The sequence below is a fragment of the Bufo bufo genome, chromosome 2 (genome assembly GCF_905171765.1).
Source record: "Bufo bufo chromosome 2, aBufBuf1.1, whole genome shotgun sequence".
In the NCBI taxonomy this organism is placed as follows: Eukaryota; Metazoa; Chordata; class Amphibia; order Anura; family Bufonidae; genus Bufo; species Bufo bufo.
The window spans coordinates 740,141,228-740,163,403 of record NC_053390.1 but is presented as its reverse complement, the minus strand read 5'-3'; the positions used below and the strand labels follow the sequence as shown (position 1 = coordinate 740,163,403).

Sequence of the window (22,176 nt, the reverse complement as noted above, 5' to 3'; positions counted from 1 at the left end):
ACTGTTTAAGTACAATTCATCTGTTTTTCAGATTAAGGCTCCCCCCTTGGGCAAAGACTGAAATTCCGATGGGAAAAAATTATAATAAACTGAAAAACACATTAAGAAGCCTGAATCTTCACACTGTAAGTATAAGACTAGAATAAGAAAGAAGAATTGCACCAGGGATACGCCCCCGCTCCTGTTTTACTATATATCTAGCCAGATTTGCCGCTCAGGACTTTAGGAAGGCTGGGTGCAGGAGCTATAGGGTAGCACGGACTGACACCTTGCTCGCCCAAAAAACAGCAGAGTAGAAGAATCTTTACTTTCTTATGGTCTTCTATGTAACGCATCAGGATATCTAAGTAATTACAGAATTATTACTTGTCTTCTTTTTCCTTAAACCCATAAATGATTGTCTTTGATGAATAGGTATGTGAAGAAGCCCGATGTCCCAACATTGGAGAGTGCTGGGGTGGTGGTGAATATGGAACTGCTACTGCAACTATCATGGTGCGTAAAAGTATAAAGCACATACCACATCTATATTTCACCTGCCACAGCCATTAGACCTTGCATATCCTTCAAATTAGGGGGTTACATGCAGCCCGCAGTACCGTTCTGTGCAGTTATCTAATCACAGCCCTGCTTGTTTGTGTCACATTCATTTTCTATGCAAGAAAGAAGTGTGCTGCATCCTGCAGAGCAGGGAGGGGGACGTATAGTACTAATCCCTTATTGTAAGGGGCCCCCTTATATATTGGTAAAATGGTGGTCTACTGACACATGTTGCACTGTAGAGAGAAATAGATGAGGTGGAGAGGGGCCCATGCTATCACTATTGCAGTTCATGGGAGTAGTGAACAACTCCACCGTTTAAGCAACTTACATAAGCATCAATGCACATAGCTGCTTGCAGGCATTCCTCTTCTTTCTGGAGTGCAAACAGGAGAAATCGGGACCCCCCCCTCCCCCATTCTCCCAATAGGTGGGAGTCCTGGAAGTGGAACCAGCACCTATCAGACATTTATGGCATATGACATATGGTGTCTGAGATGGTATTAATACCCCTTTAAGTTTTATTGCGGACTTTGGGATTAGTTCATTCTGACAATGTGGCGCTCAGACCATAAAAGTTTGTGCGTCTCTGCCCTAGGGCACAGTCAGGCGGCTGTAAGTGTTTTGTGGTCCGAAAATTGCGGATCTGCAAAACACGTATACCCGACTGTGTGCATCCGTATTTTGCGGATCGCACATGGCCGGCCCTATGATAGAACTGCCTATTCTTTTACTCGGTGTGCTGTCCGCATATTTTGCGGCCCCGTTGAAATGAATGGGTCCGCTCACGGACGTCTCGGAACGGATGCGGACCCATTCATACGGTCGTGTGAATGAGCCCTTATACTGATCTTTAGTGAAGTCCATAGTAATCACATCAGTCGTTTTCTGTCTTACTTTAGTTAATGGGAGACACTTGTACCAGGGGCTGCCGCTTCTGTTCAGTGAAAACCGCTAAAAAGCCTCCACCTCTTGATCCTGATGAGCCGTACAATACAGCTAAAGCCATAGCGGATTGGGGACTGGACTACGTGGTCCTCACGTCTGTGGACAGAGATGGTATGCCCCATGTAGTGTATGTTGTACACTTTCACCTTTTTAATGTACATGAATCTTCAGATTTGCTCAGTTTCCCACAAGAAACATGTGCTCTAAAGAGTTTATATGAAATTATTCTGATGTCATTTTTAGCATTATAATAACCCATACATTACTTTTATAACAACAGGCAGCATGGCATACCTAACACTGAACCTATTTATATGCCGTTTGTGGACATCTACTTTCATGGAGAGCGAAACCCATAAAAACGCTAATAGGTTTAGAGTTAGATACCCATCCGTATCGAGGTCACCTTGCTGTTGGTGGATGGGCCCAGATACCTTTTGATCAAAAACTATATCTGCTAAGAACCTCTGATTGCATTAGATGAGGTATTAGTTTGTATATAGTTTGCTGAATACCGCTATGCCTGCTGACTTTCCCTTTAACTATGTGCACCTGCTTTTTTATTCAGCCATGCAGGATGCACTGATTAATTCTGTTTCTGATTAAGGAGGTTGTCCGGGCTTTTAAATATACAGTGAGGAACAGAAGTATTTGAACACCCTGCGATTTTGCAAGTTCTCCCACTTAGAAATCATGGAGGGGTGTGAAATTCACATTGTAGGTGCATTCCCACTCTGAGAGAGAATAAAAAAAAAAAAATTCAGGAAATCACATTGTATGATTTTTAAAGAAAATCAGTGTTAATATTTGATACTGAAGTCTTTGTTTGCAATTACAGAGGTCAAACGTTTCCTGTAGTTCTTGACCAGGTTTGCACAAACTGCAACAGGGATTTTGTCCCACTCCCCCACATAGATCTCCTCTAGATCTGTCAGGTTTCGGGGCTGTCGCTGAGTAACACGGAGTTTCAGCTCCCTCCAAAGATGTTCTACTGGATTTAGGTCTGGAGACTGGCTAGGCCACTCCAGAACCTTGATATGCTTCTTACGGAGCCACTCCTTGGTTATCCTGGCTGTGTGCTTCGGGTCATTGTCATGTTGGAAGACCCAGCCACGACCCACCTTCAATGCTCTGACTGAGGGAAGGAGGTTGTTGCTTAAAATCTCACAATAAATGGCCCCATTCATCCTCTCCTTAATACAGTGCCATAGTCCTGTCCCCTTCGCAGAAAAGCACCCCCAAAGCATGATGTTAACACCCCCATGCTTCACAGTAGGGATGGTGTTCTTGGGATGCAACTCATCCTTCTTTTTCCTCCAAACACGACGAGTGAAGTTTAGACCAAAAAGTTCTACTTTGGTCTCATCTGACCACATGACTTTCTCCCATGCCTCCTCTGGATCATCCAGATGGTCATTGGCAAACTTCAGACGGGCCTGGACATGTGATGACTTGAGCAGGGGAACCTTCTGTGCAATGCATGATTTGAAACCATGACGGCGTAGTGTTCTACCGACAGTGACCTTTGAAACTGTGGTCCCAGCTCTCTTCATGTCATTGACCAGCTCCTCCCTTGTAGTTCTGGGCTGATTCCTCACCTTTCTTATCATCAGTGATACCCCACGAGGTGAGATCTTGCATGGAGCCCCAGTCCGAGGGAGACTGACAGTCGTCTTTAGCCTCTTCCATTTTCTAACAATTGCTCCAACAGTTGATTTATTTTTTTACCAAGCTGCTTGGCAATTGCCCCGTAGCCCTTTCCAGCCTTGTGGAGGTCCACAATTTTGTCTCTGGTGTCTTTTGGCAGCTCTTTGGTCTTACCCATGGTAGTAGTTGGCGTCTGACTGTGGGTGGACAGGTGTCTTTAAAGAGCTCAGACAGGTGCTACTAAGTTAGATTAATGAGTGGAGTAGAGGTGGACTTTTTTAAGGCACAGTAACAGGTCTTTGAGAGACAGAATTCTGCTGTTTCTCAGGTGTTCAAATACTTATGTTCAGCAGTGCAAGACAAATAAATTCCTTAAAAATCATACAATGTGATTTCCTGAATAAAAAAAATAAAATTCTGTCTCTCAGAGTGGGAATGCACCTACAATGTGAATTTCAGACCCCTCCATGATTTCTAAGTGGGAGAACTTGCAAAATCGCAGGGTGTTCAAATACTTCTGTTCCTCACTGTATTCTCAGGATACGCTAGGATAGGTCATCAATATCAGATCGGCGGTGGTCCGGCACCTGGCACCATGGGAATAAACTTTTAACAGATATTTAACCACCTCAGGACCGCCGTACGCAGGATTGCGTCTTTGCGGCGGCCCTGCTCTTCTGGGTGGACGCGCCGGTGCGTCCTCTCGCGAGACGCGAGATTTCCTGTGAACGCGCGCACACAGGCGCGCGCGCTCACAGGAACGGAAGGTAAGAGAGTTGATCTCCAGCCTGCCAGCGGCGATCGTTCGCTGGCAGGCTGGAGATGTGTTTTTTTTAACCCCTAACAGGTATATTAGACGCTGTTTTGATAACAGCGTCTAATATACCTGCTACCTGGTCCTCTGGTGGTCCCCTTTGTTTGGATCGACCACCAGAGGACACAGGTAGCTCAGTAAAGTCCCACCAAGCACCACTACACTACACTACACCCCCCCCCGTCACTTATTAACCCCTTATTAGCCCCTGATCACCCCATATAGACTCCCTGATCACCCCCCTGTCATTGATTACACCCCTGTCATTGATCAACCCCCTGTAAAGCTCCATTCAGATGTCCGCATGATTTTTACGGATCCACTGATGGATGGATCGGATCTGCAAAACGCATACGGGCGTCTGAATGAAGCCTTACAGGGGCGTGATCAATGACTGTGGTGATCACCCCATATAGACTCCCTGATCACCCCCCTGTCATTGATTACCCCCCTGTCATTGATTACCCCCCTGTAAAGCTCCATTCAGATGTCCGCATGATTTTTACGGATGCACTGATAGATGGATCGGATCCGCAAAATGCATCCGGACGTCTGAATGAAGCCTTACAGGGGCATGATCAATGACTGTGGTTATCACCCCATATAGACTCCCTGATCACCCCCCTGTCATTGATCACCCCCCTGTAAAGCTCCATTCAGATGTCCGCATGATTTTTACGGATGCACTGATAGATGGATCGGATCCGCAAAACGCATCCGGACGTCTGAATGAAGCCTTACAGGGGCGTGATCAATGACTGTGGTTATCACCCCATATAGACTCCCTGATCACCCCCCTGTCATTGATTACACCCCTGTCATTGATCACCCCCCTGTAAAGCTCCATTCAGATGTCCGCATGATTTTTACGGATGCACTGATAGATGGATCGGATCCGCAAAACGCATCCGGACGTCTGAATGAAGCCTTACAGGGGCGTGATCAATGACTGTGGTGATCACCCCATATAGACTCCCTGATCACCCCCCTGTCATTGATTACCCCCCTGTAAAGCTCCATTCAGATGTCCGCATGATTTTTACGGATGCACTGATAGATGGATCGGATCCGCAAAATGCATCCGGACGTCTGAATGAAGCCTTACAGGGGCATGATCAATGACTGTGGTTATCACCCCATATAGACTCCCTGATCACCCCCCTGTCATTGATCACCCCCCTGTAAAGCTCCATTCAGATGTCCGCATGATTTTTACGGATGCACTGATAGATGGATCGGATCCGCAAAACGCATCCGGACGTCTGAATGAAGCCTTACAGGGGCGTGATCAATGACTGTGGTGATCACCCCATATAGACTCCCTGATCACCCCCCTGTCATTGATTACACCCCTGTCATTGATCACCCCCCTGTAAAGCTCCATTCAGATGTCCGCATGATTTTTACGGATGCACTGATAGATGGATCGGATCCGCAAAACGCATCCGGACGTCTGAATGAAGCCTTACAGGGGCGTGATCAATGACTGTGGTGATCACCCCATATAGACTCCCTGATCACCCCCCTGTCATTGATCACCCCCCTGTAAAGCTCCATTCAGATGTCCGCATGATTTTTACAGATGCACTGATAGATGGATCGGATCCGCAAAACGCATCCGGACGTCTGAATGAAGCCTTACAGGGGCGTGATCAATGACTGTGGTGATCACCCCATATAGACTCCCTGATCACCCCCCTGTCATTGATTACACCCCTGTCATTGATCACCCCCCTGTAAAGCTCCATTCAGACGTCCGCATGATTTTTACGGATCCACTGATAGATGGATCGGATCCGCAAAACGCATCCGGACGTCTGAATGAAGCCTTACAGGGGCATGATCAATGACTGTGGTGATCACCCCATATAGACTCCCTGATCACCCCCCTGTCATTGATTACCCCCCTGTAAAGCTCCATTCAGATGTCCGCATGATTTTTACGGATGCACTGATAGATGGATCGGATCCGCAAAACGCATACGGACGTCTGAATGAAGCCTTACAGGGGCATGATCAATGACTGTGGTTATCACCCCATATAGACTCCCTGATCAACCCCCTGTCATTGATCAACCCCCTGTCATTGATCACCCCCCCCCTGTCATTGATCACCCCCCTGTCATTGATCAACCCCCTGTCATTGATCACCCCCCCCTGTCATTGATCACCCCCCTGTCATTGATCACCCCTCTGTAAGGCTCCATTCAGACATTTTTTTGGCCCAAGTTAGCGGAATTTTTATTTATTTTTCTTACAAAGTCTCATATTCCACTAACTTGTGTCAAAAAATAAAATCTCACATGAACTCAGCATACCCCTCACGGAATCCAAATGCGTAAAATTTTTTAGACATGTATATTCCAGACTTCTTCTCACGCTTTAGGGCCCCTAGAATGCCAGGGCAGTATAAATACGCCACATGTGACCCCATTTCGGAAAGAAGACACCCCCAGGTATTCCGTGAGGGGCATATTGAGTCCATGAAAGATTGAAATTTTTGTCCCAAGTTAGCGGAACGGGAGACTTTGTGAGAAAAAAATAAAAAATATCAATTTCCGCTAACTTGTGCCAAAAAAAAAAAATTTCTATGAACTCGCCATGCCCCTCATTGAATACCTTGGGGTGTCTTCTTTCCAAAATGGGGTCACATGTGGGGTATTTATACTGCCCTGGCATTCTAGGGGCCCCAAAGCGTGAGAAGAAGTCTGGTATCCAAATGTCTAAAAATGCCCTCATAAAATGAATGTGGGCCCCTTTGCGCATCTAGGCTGCAAAAAAGTGTCACACATGTGGTATCGCCGTACTCAGGAGAAGTTGGGGAATGTGTTTTGGGGTGTCATTTTACATATACCCATGCTGGGTGAGAGAAATATCTTGGTCAAATGCCAACTTTGTATAAAAAAATGGGAAAAGTTGTCTTTTGCCAAGATATTTCTCTCACCCAGCAAGGGTATATGTAAAATGACACCCCAAAACACATTCCCCAACTTCTCCTGAATACGGCGATACCACATGTGTGACACTTTTTTGCAGCCTAGGTGGGCAAAGGGGCCCATATTCCAAAGAGCACCTTTAGGATTTCACAGGTCATTTACCTACCTAACACACATTAGGGCCCCTGGAAAATGCCAGGGCAGTATAACTACCACACAAGTGACCCCATTTTGGAAAGAAGACACCCCAAGGTATTCCGTGAGGGGCATGGCGAGTTCCTAGAATTTTTTATTTTTTGTCACAAGTTAGTGGAAAATGCTGATTTTTTTTTTTTATACAAAGTCTCATATTCCACTAACTTGTGACAAAAAATAAAAACTTCCATGAACTCACTATGCCCATCAGCGAATACCTTGGGGTCTCTTCTTTCCAAAATGGGGTCACTTGTGGGGTAGTTATACTGCCCTGGCATTCTAGGGGCCCAAATGTGTGGTAAGGAGTTTGAAATCAAATTCTGTAAAAAATGACAAGTGAAATCCGAAAGGTGCTCTTTGGAATATGGGCCCCTTTGCCCACCTAGGCTGCAAAAAAGTGTCACACATCTGGTATCTCCATACTCAGGAGAAGGTGGGGAATGTGTTTTGGGGTGTCATTTTATATATACCCATGCTGGGTGAGAGAAATATCTTGGCAAACGACAACTTTTCCCATTTTTTTATACAAAGTTGGCATTTGACCAAGATATTTATCTCACCCAGCATGGGTATATGTAAAAAGACACCCCAAAACACATTCCTCAACTTCTCCTGAATACAGAGATACCAGATGTGTGACACTTTTTTGCAGCCTAGGTGGGCAAAGGGGCCCATATGCCAAAGAGCACCTTTCGGATTTCACAGGTCAATTTTTACAGAATTTGATTTCAAACTCCTTACCACACATTTGGGCCCCTAGAATGCCAGGGCAGTATAACTACCCCACAAGTGACACCATTTTGGAAAGAAGAGACCCCAAGGTATTCGCTGATGGGCATAGTGAGTTCATGGAAGTTTTTATTTTTTGTCACAAGTTAGTGGAATATGAGACTTTGTATGAAAAAAAAAAAAAAAAAAAAAATAATCATTTTCCACTAACTTGTGACAAAAAATAAAAAATTCTAGGAACTCGCCATGCCCCTCACGGAATACCTTGGGGTGTCTTCTTTCCAAAATGGGGTCACTTGTGGGGTAGTTATACTGCCCTGGCATTCTAGGGGCCCAAATGTGTGGTAAGGAGTTTGAAATCAAATTCAGTAAAAAATGACCTGTGAAATCCGAAAGGTGCTCTTTGGAATGTGGGCCCCTTTGCCCACCTAGGCTGCAAAAAAGTGTCACACATCTGGTATCTCCGTACTCAGGAGAAGGTGGGGAATGTGTTTTGGGGTGTCATTTTATATATACCCATGCTGGGTGAGAGAAATATCTTGGCAAAAGACAACTTTTCCCATTTTTTTATACAAAGTTGTCATTTGACCAAGATATTTATCTCACCCAGCATGGGTATATGTAAAAAGACACCCCAAAACACATTCCTCAACTTCTCCTGAGTACGGGGATACCAGATGTGTGACACTTTTTTGCAGCCTAGGTGGGCAAAGGGGCCCATATTCCAAAGAGCACCTTTCGGATTTCACTTGTCATTTTTTACTGAATTTGATTTCAAACTCCTTACCACACATTTGGGCCCCTAGAATGCCAGGGCAGTATAACTACCCCACAAGTGACCCCATTTTGGAAAGAAGAGACCCCAAGGTATTCGCTGATGGGCATAGTGAGTTCATAGAACTTTTTATTTTTTGTCACAAGTTAGTGGAATATGAGACTTTGTAAGAAAAAAAAATAAATAAAAAAAAATCATCATTTTCCGCTAACTTGTGACAAAAAATAAAAAGTTCTATGAACTCACTATGCCCATCAGCGAATACCTTAGGGTGTGTACTTTCAGAAATGGGGTCATTTGTGGGGTGTTTGTACTGTCTGGGCATTGTAGAACCTCAGGAAACATGACAGGTGCTCAGAAAGTCAGAGCTGCTGCAAAAAGCGGAAATTCACATTTTTGTACCATAGTTTGTAAACGCTATAACTTTTACCCAAACCATTTTTTTTCTACCCAAACATTTTTTTTTTTATCAAAGACATGTAGAACTATAAATTTAGAGCAAAATTTCTATATGGATGTCGTTTTTTTTGCAAAATTTTACAACTGAAAGTGAAAAATGTCATTTTTTTGCAAAAAAAACGTTAAATTTCGATTAATAACAAAAAAAGTTAAAATGTCAGCAGCAATGAAATACCACCAAATGAAAGCTCTATTAGTGAGAAGAAAAGGAGGTAAAATTCATTTGGGTGGTAAGTTGCATGACCGAGCAATAAATGGTGAAAGTAGTGTAGGTCAGAAGTGTAAAAAGTGGCCTGGTCTTTCAGGGTGTTTAAGCACTGGGGGCTGAGGTGGTTAAAGGGCTTCTGTCACCCCACTAAAGCCATTTATTTTTTTTGGGCTACTTAAATTCCTTATACTGCGATATATCAATATATAGTGCTCTTACTGATTTTCGTTCTGTAGTTTCTTCAAAAAACGGACTTTTATAATATGTAAATTACCTCTCTACCAGCAAGTAGGGCGGCTACTTGCTGGTAGCAGCCGCATCCTCCTTTCATAATGACGCCCCCTCCTCATGTTGATTGACAGGGCCAGCGAACGTGCTCGTCCTCTGACTGGCCCTGTCTGCGTTCAAAATTTCGCGCCTGCGCCGTACCGGTCTTCAGTCGGCGCAGGCGCACTGAGAGGAGGATGCTCGCTCGGCCGCTCCATCTTCAATGCGCCTGCGCCGATGATGTCACATCTACACCCGGCGCAGGCGCACTGAGGAAGGAGCAGCCGAGCGAGCGCCGTCCTATCAGTGCGCCTGCGCTGACTGAAGACCGGTACGGCGAAGGAGCGAGATTTAAAACGCAGACCGGGCCAGTCAGGGGACGAGCGCGTTTGCTGGCCCTGTCAATCAACATGAGGAGACACATACATGCTGAGATGAACCGAGTATGCATGTGTATGGAGCGGTCAGAAGAAATGAGCATTTGGCCAACAGCCATCTAATGTGTATGTCCAGATTTAGGCTGGGTTAGCTCGTGCAGCAGATTTACCATGTGGTTATTGGCTTAGTTTATTTTTATTTTTTCTAGAGGTGAACATACTGCCAGCCCACTACTCTGTTGCCTTTCTCACAACCTTTTAAGTTTTTATTTGTTTTCTTGCCTAGATCTCCCAGACGGAGGAGCTGAACATATTGCGAGAACAGTGTCTCTTTTGAAAGAGAGGTACATAAAAACATATTCATTTTTTATAATAGGATGGTAGTGCTGCCAAAATAACCGCTATCTCAATAAAGGCCAAATGAAAGTACGCTGCCAAAATGACCTCTATCTCGGTAAAGTACAGCTTTACTAGTGTTAAAGGGGTTCTCTGGGATTTCCATATTGGTGACCTATCCTCAGTATATGTCATCAATATGATATTGTCTCGAGTCCAACTCCTGGCCCCTTGCTGATAAGCTGTTTGAGGAGGCCGCAGCGGTCCCGGGAGCGCAGAGCACACAGCTGTACCTTGTTTAGCGGCTGTGTTTGGTATTGCAGCTCAGTCCCATTCAAATGAATGAGCTATGCCTTGTGACCGATGAACGTGACATCACATGGTGCAGGAAGATGCTTAAAGGGGTTGTGTCATTTCAACAAGGGGGATTTATCATGTAGAAAAAGTTAATACAAGGGACTTACTAATGTATTGTGATTGTCCATATTGCCTCCTTTGCTGGCTGAATGAATTTTTCCATTGCATTATACACGGCTTGTTTCCATGGCTATGACCACCCTGCAGTCCAGCAATGGTGGCCATGCGTGCACACTATAGGAAAAAGTGCCGGCCTCTCTGGTGGCCGGGACCGTGGGAGCTCACATACTGTAGCTCAGTGCTTTTTCCTATAGTGTGCAAGCACGGCCACCGCTGATGGATTGCAGGGTGGTCGTAACCATGGAAAAGGGTAGTGTATAATGTAATGGAAAAATGAATCGAGCCAGCAAAAGAGGGGTCCCTGGGAGTCCTGAGGATAGGTCGTCAACATGTAAATCCCAGAGAACCTCTTTAACGTTATCTGTCTAGCATCGTTGAAAAATATACAGTGTTTAATAGTTTTGGCTTTTTTCAGTTTCCTTTCAAGAGTGTAGAAAAATCCGACAGCATACAGTACCTGGTGCTCTTGTTTTCAGTATTGCTGCCCGTGGTCATCTGATTCCCAGTCCCCCCTTCGTGTATGTAAATTGGCAAAAGATTCTCTGACTACTTGAGGCACAGTGTGCTTTAGTATTCTCAGCCCACTCCTCCTCCGCTCTTTATGGACTACTCTGGTCCTTTAGTGAGCTGATAGCCATCTTGTCTCTTGAGATGGACTTAACAGCAAATTTTAGCTTAGCATGGGAAAAAAGGCATTTTTCTCTGATAAGATATATTCCAAAGTTTCTTCTGTTCACCTGTACTCTTGATTTATGCAGAGTTGATTAGTTAGTGACAATTTAATAGTTATTGCCAAGTCATACACAAAAAGATAAATGATAAAACATTTGTTAATCACTTGACATTGATCATACATACATAAAAAATATCGTTACTGTCATCATTCATCCAGCATTCACATAAAATGTAATCTGCTACAGGTGAACCTGTATTCACAAATGACTGTACTTAAAGGGGTTGTCCCATGAAAACTATTCTACAGTTTTTAAACCAGTACCTGGATCTGAATACTTTTGTAATTGCATGTAATTAAAAATGTATTATAGCCACTGAGTTATTTAATAAAATGTATCTAGTCTTATTTCTTTGTCCTGCTCTCTGAGATGGCCGCACATGCTCAGTTTCATCCTTCAACTGCCTCCTGAGCTGTGATAGGCAGAGCATGGACACGCCCCCTTGCTGTGATAGGGAGAGCATGGACACGCCCCCTTAGCTGCAGCAGAAAAGACACTCCCCTTGAGCCGTCAGCTTGATATCAATCTAGCAGAGCAATGAATGAGGAGATCTCTGGATCCGTGTGAGGTACAGGGCTGGTTCTAGCTTTGTTAGAAAGAGATGGTCATGTCCTATGTGATGTCTGAATTTCATTTTTTTTTATATTAGTCATGGGAGAACCCCTTTAAGTAAATGTCAATCACATACTTGTAATGTTCTTTCCTACCACCAGTTGCCTGTTTGCTGTTATGTGTTAACTGATCTGTAGGTTCCATTTACATGCCACCGTTCCAATAGAAAGCTGCACCATTGCAACAACTGCCAAAAAGTGTGCATTTAAAGGCATTTTTGTTGTAAATTTGCTGCGGTGGCTGTAGCATTGTGCAGTTTTGGCCAAACAGCAATGAAACTTGCAGGTAAATGTCACAATTGCAGAATTTAAACAGACTATCAAAAACTGTTATTGCTGCAAGAAAAAACGTCTGTACATTTGATTTGTGCGGAAATGTACCTTTAGTGACTTCTTAATCATAACAGTTGGATGTTTCCAAGTTCATAGCCAGATCATATATTCACAATTTTATATTCAAAGGCTTATCCCACGAAAAATAGTCTACATTTTTCAAACCAGCACCTGGATCTGATGGAATTGCATGTAGTTAAAAAGTTATATAGGTGCTGACTTATCTACTGAAGTCTATCTGTATAGCGCCACCTAATGTTTGCTCTTTTTTACAATTCTTTGTCCGCTCACAGAGATGGAAGCACAAGCTCAGTTCCATCCTTCAGCTGCCTCTAGTTGCAGCAGAAAGGACATGTCCCCTGAAAATGGACATGCGCCCTGAGCTGTCAGCTTGATATAAATCTAGCAGAGCAATGAATGGGGAGATCTCTGGATCCATGTGAGGTGCAGGGCTGGTTCTAGCTTTGTTAGATAGAGACTGTCATGTACTATATGATGTCGGATTTTATTTTTAACATTATTCATGGGATAACCCCTTTAATATTGCGGTGTTATGAATGGTTTCACACGTGTTATACTTTTTCCTTCAGTGCTAGTCTTTTCTTCGTTTTGGCATACCTACATGATAAAATCCATTTTACCCCTTTTTTGCCCTCAGGAATTCCAAAATCCTTATTGAATGTCTAACGCCAGATTTCCGTGGTGATAAGAAAGCTGTAGAAACCATCATCCATTCCAGACTTGACGTTTATGCCCATAATGTGGAGACTGTTCCAGCTCTGCAAAGGTATTTTTTATTTTTTTTACTCTACTCACATTAGACCTTTCTATTATTTGTAAGCTTTCCACTAGCATGGGCTGCTTTATCTAAAAAAGTGTCTGCAATTATATATAAAATCTTGATAGGGTTTGTCGAGGACCAACATATTGATGACTATGAATAGGATTAGGTCATCAGTATCTGCTCAGTGCGAGTCCCGCCTATCAGCTGTCAGAGGAAGGGTATAGAGCCAGAACACCACATGTGCCGTCTGCTGGGTAGTGGCCATTCTCCGATACTGCAGCAGTGCGGCTGTGTTCTTGGGGTCATTGTCTGCCCAGTCCGAGGTCCACAGCACTCTGGGTCAGGTTTTCATTAAGCATATCTCTGTACTTTGCTCCATTCATCTTTCCCTCTACTCTGACCAGTCTCCCTGTCCCAGGCGTTGAAAAATACTCCCAGAGCATAATGCTGCCACCACCATGCCTCCCTGTAGGGTTGGTATTGGGCAGTGCCTGGATTACTCCCTACATGACTCTTAGAATTGAGGCCAAACAGTTCAATCTTGGTTTCCTCAGACCAGAGAACCTTGTTTTTCACAGTCTGAGAGTCAATTAGTTGCTTTTTTGCAAACTTCAGACGGGCTTTCATGTGTTTTGTACAGATGCGAGGCTTCTTTCTGGCCACTGCCATAAAGCTGCACATTGGTGAAGTGCTGCAGTGATGGTTGACCTTCTGGAAGTTTTTCCCATCTGCAGACAGAATCTTTAGAGCACAGCCAGAGTGACCATTAGATTAGGCTCTTTTCCCCCTATTAATTTGGTGGGGTGGCCAGCTCTAGGAAGAGTCCTGGTTGTTCCAGACGTCTTAGGCTACTTTCACACTCCCGTTTTGGCATTCCATTTGTGAGATCCGTCATGGGCTCTCACAAGCGGTCCAAAGCGGATCAGTTTGGCCCTAATGCATTCTGAATGGAAAAGGATCCGCTCAGAATGCCTCAGTTTGCCTCCATTCCGCTTTGACGAAACTGATCCATCCTGGCACACAATGTAAGTCAATGGGGACGGATCAGTTTTCTATGACACAATAGAAAACGGATCCGTCTTGGCTATGTTAAAGATAATACATCTGAACGGATGCAGACGGTTGTATTATCTGAACGGATCAGTCTGTGCAGATCCATGACAGATCCGCACCAAACGCAATAATGAAAGTAGCCTTACATTTAAGGATTATAGAAGCCACTGTGCTGTTGGAAATTTTCAGTACAGCTGAAATGTTTTTGTACCCTTCTCCAGATCTGTTCCTCCACACAATCCTGTCTCTGCTCTCTACAGGCAGTTCTTTCCTCCTCATGGCTTGGTTTTTGCTCTGATATGCATTGTCAGCTGTGAGACCTTATAGACAGAGGTAGGGTTTTACCGATATTATCGGCCGTTCAGGATTTTGACAGTTATCGGTATCGGCATCTTTTTTGCCGAGATACCGATAACGTATGGGGAGCAAGGATCGCGCTGCTGACAGCGCTCTCCGTGTTCCCTCAGCAGCACAGGGGAGAAGGAAGCAGTGTCTCCCTTCCCCTGTTCTGCCGCTGCTGCTACCACCAATGAGAGGAGGGAGGACAAGAGAAGGGGAGGGGCTGTGGCCACTGCGCCACCAATGAAGATACCTCTCTCATTAATTCATATACAGGAGGCGGGAGCTGGCTGCAGAATCACATAGCCGGCTCCCAACCTCTATGACAAGTAGCTGCGATCTGCGGTAGTTAACCCCTCAGGTGCCGCGGATCAAAGCTAACGCTCATGGAGGTCGGGAGCCGGCTATGTGATTCTGCAGCCAGCTCCTGTATATGAATGAATGAAAGAGGCATCTTCATTGGTGGGGCAGTGCGCCTCCTTTTCCCCAAGCCCCCCAGTATTAATCATTGGTGGTGCAGTGCGCCCCCCCCAAGCTCCCCCAGTATTAATCATTGGTGGTGCAGTGCGCCCCCCCAGTGGCCTCCTCAGTGGAAGTTCTGATCGGAGCCCCAGCAGTGTAAGCCTGGGGCTCCGATCGGTTACCATGGCAGCCAGGACACTACTGAAGCCCTGGCTGCCATAGTCAGCTCCCTGCTGCTGTGTGTACTATGCACAGAGCAGCAGGGAGAGTGTGAAGTCCTATTCACCCTGATAGAGTGAATAGGACAAGGGTTCTAGTCCCTAAGGGGGCTAATAGTAAAAAAAAAAAAAACTAAATATTAATTATAAATGAAAAAGAAAGATTTACAAGAAAAAAAACCTACACGTTAACAATAAACATATTCATTTTCAGCAGATGTGTAGAAAATGTATTTATTTTTTTCAAAAATGAAAATTCACAGAATATCGGTATAAATTATCGGCTATCGGCCTGAAAGTTCATAGATTATCGGTATCTGCCCTAAAAAATCTATATCGGTTGATCCCTAGACAGAGGTGTATCGTTCCAAATTTTGTCCAGTCAACTGATATTACTACAGGTGGACTCGAATTAAGGTGTAGAAACCTCTCAAAGCCCCCAGAGCTACAGTCCTAGCAAAGGGACTGAGAATATTATGTCCATACAACATTTTTAGTTTTTCCTTTTTAATACATTTGCAAAATATTTCTAAAGTTCTGCTCTCGCGTTCTCATTATGGGGTATTGAGTAGAATGATGGGGGGAATTTTTATTTTTCATTTTAGCACAAGGCCGCAATATAACAAAATGTGAAAAAAGTGAAAGGGTCTGAAGACTTTCTGAATGCATTGTATATAAATATATACTATGGATAGATAGAATTCATATAGTATATTAGCAAGTTGTATTAATTCATCTGCAACACATTTTGAAAATGGTTATCCAAGGCTTATAATACCCCCCATATGCCGGGCCCCTCACACAGATCGTACTTACCTCACTCCTCGGCACCCACCGATGCATCTCCCCGTTGAGCGGGTGAAAACATCCGGCGGTGGGAGGGGGCAGCCAGTAGCAGGCCGCGATGGGAACTAACCTCCCTAGCGTCACCCGCGATCCTAGGGAGGCTCCTTCCCGTCGTGGCCTGCTATTGGCTGCCCCCCCCCCACTCCACACTGAGATGCAGCATCAGCCGCGCTGGCATCAGAAGCGACGCAGGTGCCATGGAGCAAGGTTATGTACTATCTGTGTGAGGGGCCAGGCATATGGGGGGCATTATAGGCCTTGGAAAACCCCTTTAACCATTAATTGGCCAGCCCCTTTAAAATGGAAAATGTGGTAAGAAAATGAATGACCCTGATAAGTGTGTGTACAGGATGCGGTGATGCATTTATACACTAACTATGTCCGTGCTCTGGTAGTTGTTTGTCATCTAGTTACCTAAAAGCCAACTCCCAGCAGTGACATTTCAATATATTTGTAGGCAAGTCCGTGACCCTCGTGCAAACTTTGAGCAATCTATTAGTGTCCTAAAACATGCTAAATATGTGCGGCCGGACATTGTCACTAAAACATCCATCATGCTGGGTTTAGGAGAGTCGGATGAACAAGTCTATGACACCATGACAGGTGAGTGACTAGTAGGTGTCCTCCCACTGGACATGTGTTGGGAATAAGCATGGAGCTGATTACGTGTGTTTGGAAACTTCTTAACAGCCTTACGTGAAGCAGAAGTCGACTGTCTGACCCTTGGACAGTACATGCAGCCAACAAAGCGTCATCTTAAGGTAAGGGGACCTTCCCAGAATGCAGTGGGATTTTACACATATAGCAGATGGAAACTGTCCGTCGCTGGAACTGCCTGCCTGATCCGGCAATCCGGATGCAAACTGATGCTATTCTCAGACGGATCCGGATGCGGATCCGTCTGACAAATGCATTGCAATACCGGATCCGTCTTTCCGATTGTCATCTGGAAAAACGGATCCGGTATTTATCTTTTTCACATTTTTAAAGTTCTGCGCATGCACAGAATGCAAAACCGGATCCATTTTTCCAGAACACTTGGGTCTGGATCCGGCATTAATGCATTTCAATGGAAAATAATGCCGGATCCGGCATTCTGGCAAGTGTTCAGGACATTTGGCCGGAGAGAAAACTGCAGCATGCTGCGGTATTTTCTCCGGCCAAAAAACGTAAGAGGGACTGAACTGATGCATCCTGAACGGAATGCTCTCCATTCAGAATGCATTAGGATAAAACTGATCAGTTTTTTTCCGGTATTGAGCCCCGAGGACGGAACTCAATGCCGGAAAATAAAAACGCTACATATTACATGACCATTTTATGGGTCTTCTGCAGGTTGAAGAATATGTCGCACCTGAAAAGTTTAAGCACTGGGAGAAAATGGGCAACGAGCTAGGATTCCTGTACACAGCCAGTGGTCCTCTGGTCCGATCATCTTACAAAGCCGGTATGCTGTGTTATTATTATTTATTTTCTTAGATTTTACTTCCTTAATTGTTTTATTGGACATACTACCTAACATAAATTTAAGTTTTGTATTTGTGCCATCTGTCTTTAAGAAAATGGTCAGGATTGAAGGGGTTGTCAGTCTTGGACAATCCCTCTTTGTTAAACAGGTCCCCCGACCACAGTTTAAATCATAGGATGTACCACTGCTAAGGTCACAGTGATGAGCTATGATCTGCAGGTGAAATTAGCACTAACGGGATCATTTACTAAGCTGAAAAACGCCTAAATTATCTGCGACTTCGGCCCGTTCACACCAGGTCCAAAATTGTGGGTGTAGCGGGAAGGGGGCTGGCCAGCAGGCCGCTGTTATTCATCATTTTCTACACGAAAATGGTCTAAATGTAAAACAGATATATTAAGACCAGCGTCTAAAACGCCAGTCTTAATAAATGTGCCCCTAAGTGTTCATTTCTCCTACAGTGCCACCACAGGAGGAATTAAAGAGATATGTGAAGGTGTGTGAAGATATTCCCTATCCACAGGAACAGTGACCCAGTACCCCGTGGAGGCCCCCAAAATGAGCAGAACGGCCGGTTGGATATGCACGCTGCCGCTCATTTCTTTGGGAGTTCGGACATAGCAGAGCGCTGTTTTCTGTTATGTCCAAAACTCCCATGGAAATGAATTCAGAAGGCTACTCTGTTCATTACAGGGGGCTCCACATGGTAGTGGTTCCCCTTTTTTGTGATGATTGGGAGTCCTAGTAATCGGAAGGACGTCCACCGATCTAATAACTGTGAATAGGGGATAACTTCACACAAACGGAATACCCTACTCCACCCAATGACTGGCTTTAGTGGTGACATTCCGCTTGTGGCCACATCACCGCTGGAGCGGGACATGTGGCCATGCCCAGAGCCAGCTGCATATAAACAGTGTGCGGACCATAAGATAGAGAAAGCGGAGGACCGGAGTGACGTGGAGCAGTTAAGTAGGAATCGTCTGTTTCAGGGGGCAGGCTGCAGGCACTTGTTAAAAAAAATGATATTACCTGAAAACCCCTGTAAGTATTACAGTAGATGGTGCCAGTTGACATGAAGGACAGGCTACATCCTCTAGCGCAGTAGACAGTGGGGGACATTTGCACAGAAAACTAGTGTACATGCCTCGCTTCACATTAATTATGTGGTTTAGACACTTTTGACAAACCTCACTAGACAAGGGAGCAAAGGAATTTTGTCTTGTATTAAAAGAGGTATGGACTCGCGGGACAGGGATGTAATATTACCACTATATAAAGCGTTGGTGCGGCCTCAAATGGAATACGCAGTTCAGTTCTGGGCACCAGTCCTTAAAAAGTGTGCCCTGGAGTTAGAAAAAGTACAGAGGAGAGCGACTAAACTGATAAGGGGCCTGGAGGGTCTTAGTTATGAACAAAGATTAAATGTTTAGCCTTGAAAAAAGACGCCTAAGGGGGGGACATGATTAACCTGTACAAATATATAAATGGGCCATACAAAAAATATCAAGGGAAGCTATTCTGTCTTAAACCCCCTCAAAAAACAAGGGGCCAGTCCCTACACCTGGAGAAAAAAAGATTCAGTCATAAGAGGCGACAAGCATTCTTTACAGTAAGGGCTGTGAATCTCTGAAATAAACTGCCGCAGGAGCTGGTCACAGCGAATACAGTAGATGGCTTCAAAAAAGGTTTAGATGACTTTACTTCAAAATAACATTGAGGCTTATGACAATGTATAAAAATCATGTTCTACGCACCCTTTCCCTTTGGCCCAACGCCTTTTTAAAAAGAAGATGGACATTGATCCAGGGATTTGTTTTCCGTGGATCGATATAGCAGGATTACAGGTTGGACTTGATGGACTTTTGTCTTTTTCCAACCTTAACAACTATGTAAGATGTACCAGCTTTATTATACAGAATGGCACATCTTTTGCCTGTCTGATCTAACTTTATGCTGTCTACATATTAGGCTAAAAACAGAAGGCTACTCTCTCTCTCTGACAGATTTCCATCGTTTTATTTTGGTCACTGAATATAAAGTATGGGCTTATGAAAGTAAATCGTTTGGAGTCACTACAAAAATACCTAAAAAGTCCTGTGGAAAAGACTCATTTACCGAATTATCAGGCCTAGCAGTTACTGGTTTGAGGGCTGCAGTTCGTAAATCCTCATAATGGCACTTCTTGCCGATATTCATAGGCACATTTTGGGCCTCATTTATCAAAATTGTGTAACCAAAAATCTTTGGCTTCTCACCCATAGCCAATCACAGTGCAGCTTACATTTTTCCAGGGCTGCATTGCAATTGTTCACTGTGGACAAAAAGAGCAGATGTTCTCTTTACGGAAGATCACATAACCCTTATTGTGTCTTTTTTCATATTAGGTGAATTCTTCTTGAAGAATCTGGTGGAGAAGAAGAAAAGAAAGGCCATATAAAGAAGAGCATGGCAGTGGTATATGGACTTACTAGTAGAAAGCCATGTTATGCCATGTGGTATAATAGGTGATCGGTGTCGTGGCCATGGGGTATTACTGAAAGTTGTCCATTGCTTCAGGCTGTAAAAAAAACCTTTAGATTTGAACAAGTTTTTCACCATGAAAAAGTTGCAGATTTTGGCATACAGCATGATTGTGCAAAAATGTTCAGCTTTGTGATTTTACGCCATTCCTGCAACTTTTATAAAGTCACCAAAAAGGCACTAGTGGGGGCTTTGCGTAAAATAAAATGGAGTAACATCTGTAGACAAAAGGGTTATTCCTATCTAGAACATTTATTTTATATGGATAGCAGCGGGACCCCTACCTATCTCCAGAACAGGCCACCCTCCATTTAATGCTATAGGAGTACTGAAAATGGCCGAGTGCTGGCATGGCGTCTTTCGGAACTCCCATAGTTGTGAAGGCAGAGGTGGCACCAACTGCGTGGCCTGCTCCCCATTCACCGCTATGGGGCTTCTGAAAATAGCCAAGCACGCACGCTCAGCCAGTTTTAGAAGTCCTATAGCAATAAATGGAGAGGACACTGTGCAAGTGTGGTGTGCTTTGCATTCACTCCAGGGCCCCCATCTGGAGATGGGGGACCTGCTCCTATCTGACAGCTATGGCATAGCCTATCAATATGCCATGTAGGTTACAGATGGGACAACCCCTTTAAGGGAATTTATCATTCTCCTCCCCATGCCAGTTTTCTGGCGTAAAAAAAGTCACAAACCCTGTGTTTGCAACTTTTTAAATGCTACATGTGATGAAAACAGAAAGCTACGACAGCTAGGAGGCTACCATAGATTTCAGGCTGGTGTGTAGCCTGTGCCAAATCCATGATTAGGCCCATCCTCCAGCTGCACAGGGGAAATCAAGACTGGCAAAGAAAATGCTGGTTCTGATAAATGTTCCCCTGCGTGTGACGTTGGATAAATCTGGTGCAAATCACAAACGTAAAGAAAAATCCCCTCACAATAAATTGCCTTCTTAAGGCCCCTTTCACACGCGCGGGTGCAATGCCTGATGCGAACGCATTGCGCCCGCACTGAATCCGGACCCATTCATTTCAATGGGGCTGTGCACATGAGCGTTGTTTTTCACGCATCACTTGTGCGTTGCGTGAAAATCGTAGCATGCTCTATATTCTATTTTCACGCAGCCCTGGCCCCAAAGAAGTGAATGGGGCTGCGTGAAAATCACATCCGCAAGCAAGTGCGGATGCGATTTTCACTGATGGTTGCTAAGAGGTGTTGTTTGTGCAATTGCACCCGCGCAAAAAAAAAAACTGAACGCAATCGCAGGCAAAACTGACTGAACTTGCTTGCGAAATCGCACATTTTTAACTGAACGCATCCGGACCTAATCTGTCACATTCGTCTGCAATGGGCCAGATTGTTAATTTTGCACTTTAAAAGTAGAAAATGCAATGAGGAGGAAAACCACAGGTGGAGCCGCACGTTTGAAAACTGGAGTCGTCGCTGCCATCAACCAGTCAGGTCAAATCTACTGCTTTGCAAGATGCGCTGGAACACAGAAATGCGGACTATGACCGAATGCCTCAGCGGCTGCTCTGTCTGCACTCAACATTTCTAGCTTCTATCCAACTTCAGTCTCCATCTACAATTCTATCTTTTGGGCTGAAAATCTATCATTTCAGTGAGGTCATCTACTGTACAGACCGATTCCCCTTTCCAACCCACTTGAGGTATTGGATTCCATCATTTTGTATTTTAATTTCCTTGCATATATTTAAGAACATTCACCACAGATATTCTTGACTATTTAATAAACTTTGATCCCTTTAATAATTGACAGAGGATTTTCTTTTTCTTTTCTATATTCAAATTTTAGGAGACCAAAAGTGTAATGTACGTGTCTTTGGGTTTACGTACTGTATATACACTTGTCAAGTATAATATGGGTGCTAATGAGTTTTTCTTTAGAATGCGATTGCCATAGGCAACATTTTCTGCAGAAGTCTCCCCACAGTGTGGATCAGCAAGGAGAAAACCGGTAATAATAGTATTTGATTACTATAGAATACCTATTCCTTCAAAAATACTAGGCCATCCCCATGCTTCAATCTGAATCACCACCACAAGTGTCTGAAAATAAACTGGATATAAAGCAGTGTT

The 22,176-nt window shown here is 44.2% G+C and overlaps 1 protein-coding gene across 2 annotated transcripts in view; it reads left to right on the top strand.

The window, feature by feature from the left end:
- Positions 1-21,851, top strand: part of LIAS (lipoic acid synthetase) — a 29,066-nt gene extending 7,215 nt beyond the window's left edge. Inside the window, exons 3-12 of one of the 2 annotated variants that reach the window (XM_040418966.1) lie at positions 32-125; positions 415-495; positions 1,443-1,599; positions 10,182-10,239; positions 13,045-13,173; positions 16,546-16,691; positions 16,779-16,849; positions 17,424-17,535; positions 19,944-20,013; positions 21,460-21,851. In XM_040418966.1, the coding sequence (XP_040274900.1) occupies positions 32-125; positions 415-495; positions 1,443-1,599; positions 10,182-10,239; positions 13,045-13,173; positions 16,546-16,691; positions 16,779-16,849; positions 17,424-17,535; positions 19,944-19,996 (901 nt within the window). In that variant the 3' untranslated portion in view covers positions 19,997-20,013; positions 21,460-21,851. Of the gene's footprint in view, positions 1-31; positions 126-414; positions 496-1,442; positions 1,600-10,181; positions 10,240-13,044; positions 13,174-16,545; positions 16,692-16,778; positions 16,850-17,423; positions 17,536-19,943; positions 20,014-21,456 lie in introns of both variants that reach the window. The other variant, XM_040418964.1, reaches the window with a different exon arrangement.
- The last annotated feature ends 325 nt before the right edge of the window (positions 21,852-22,176 follow it).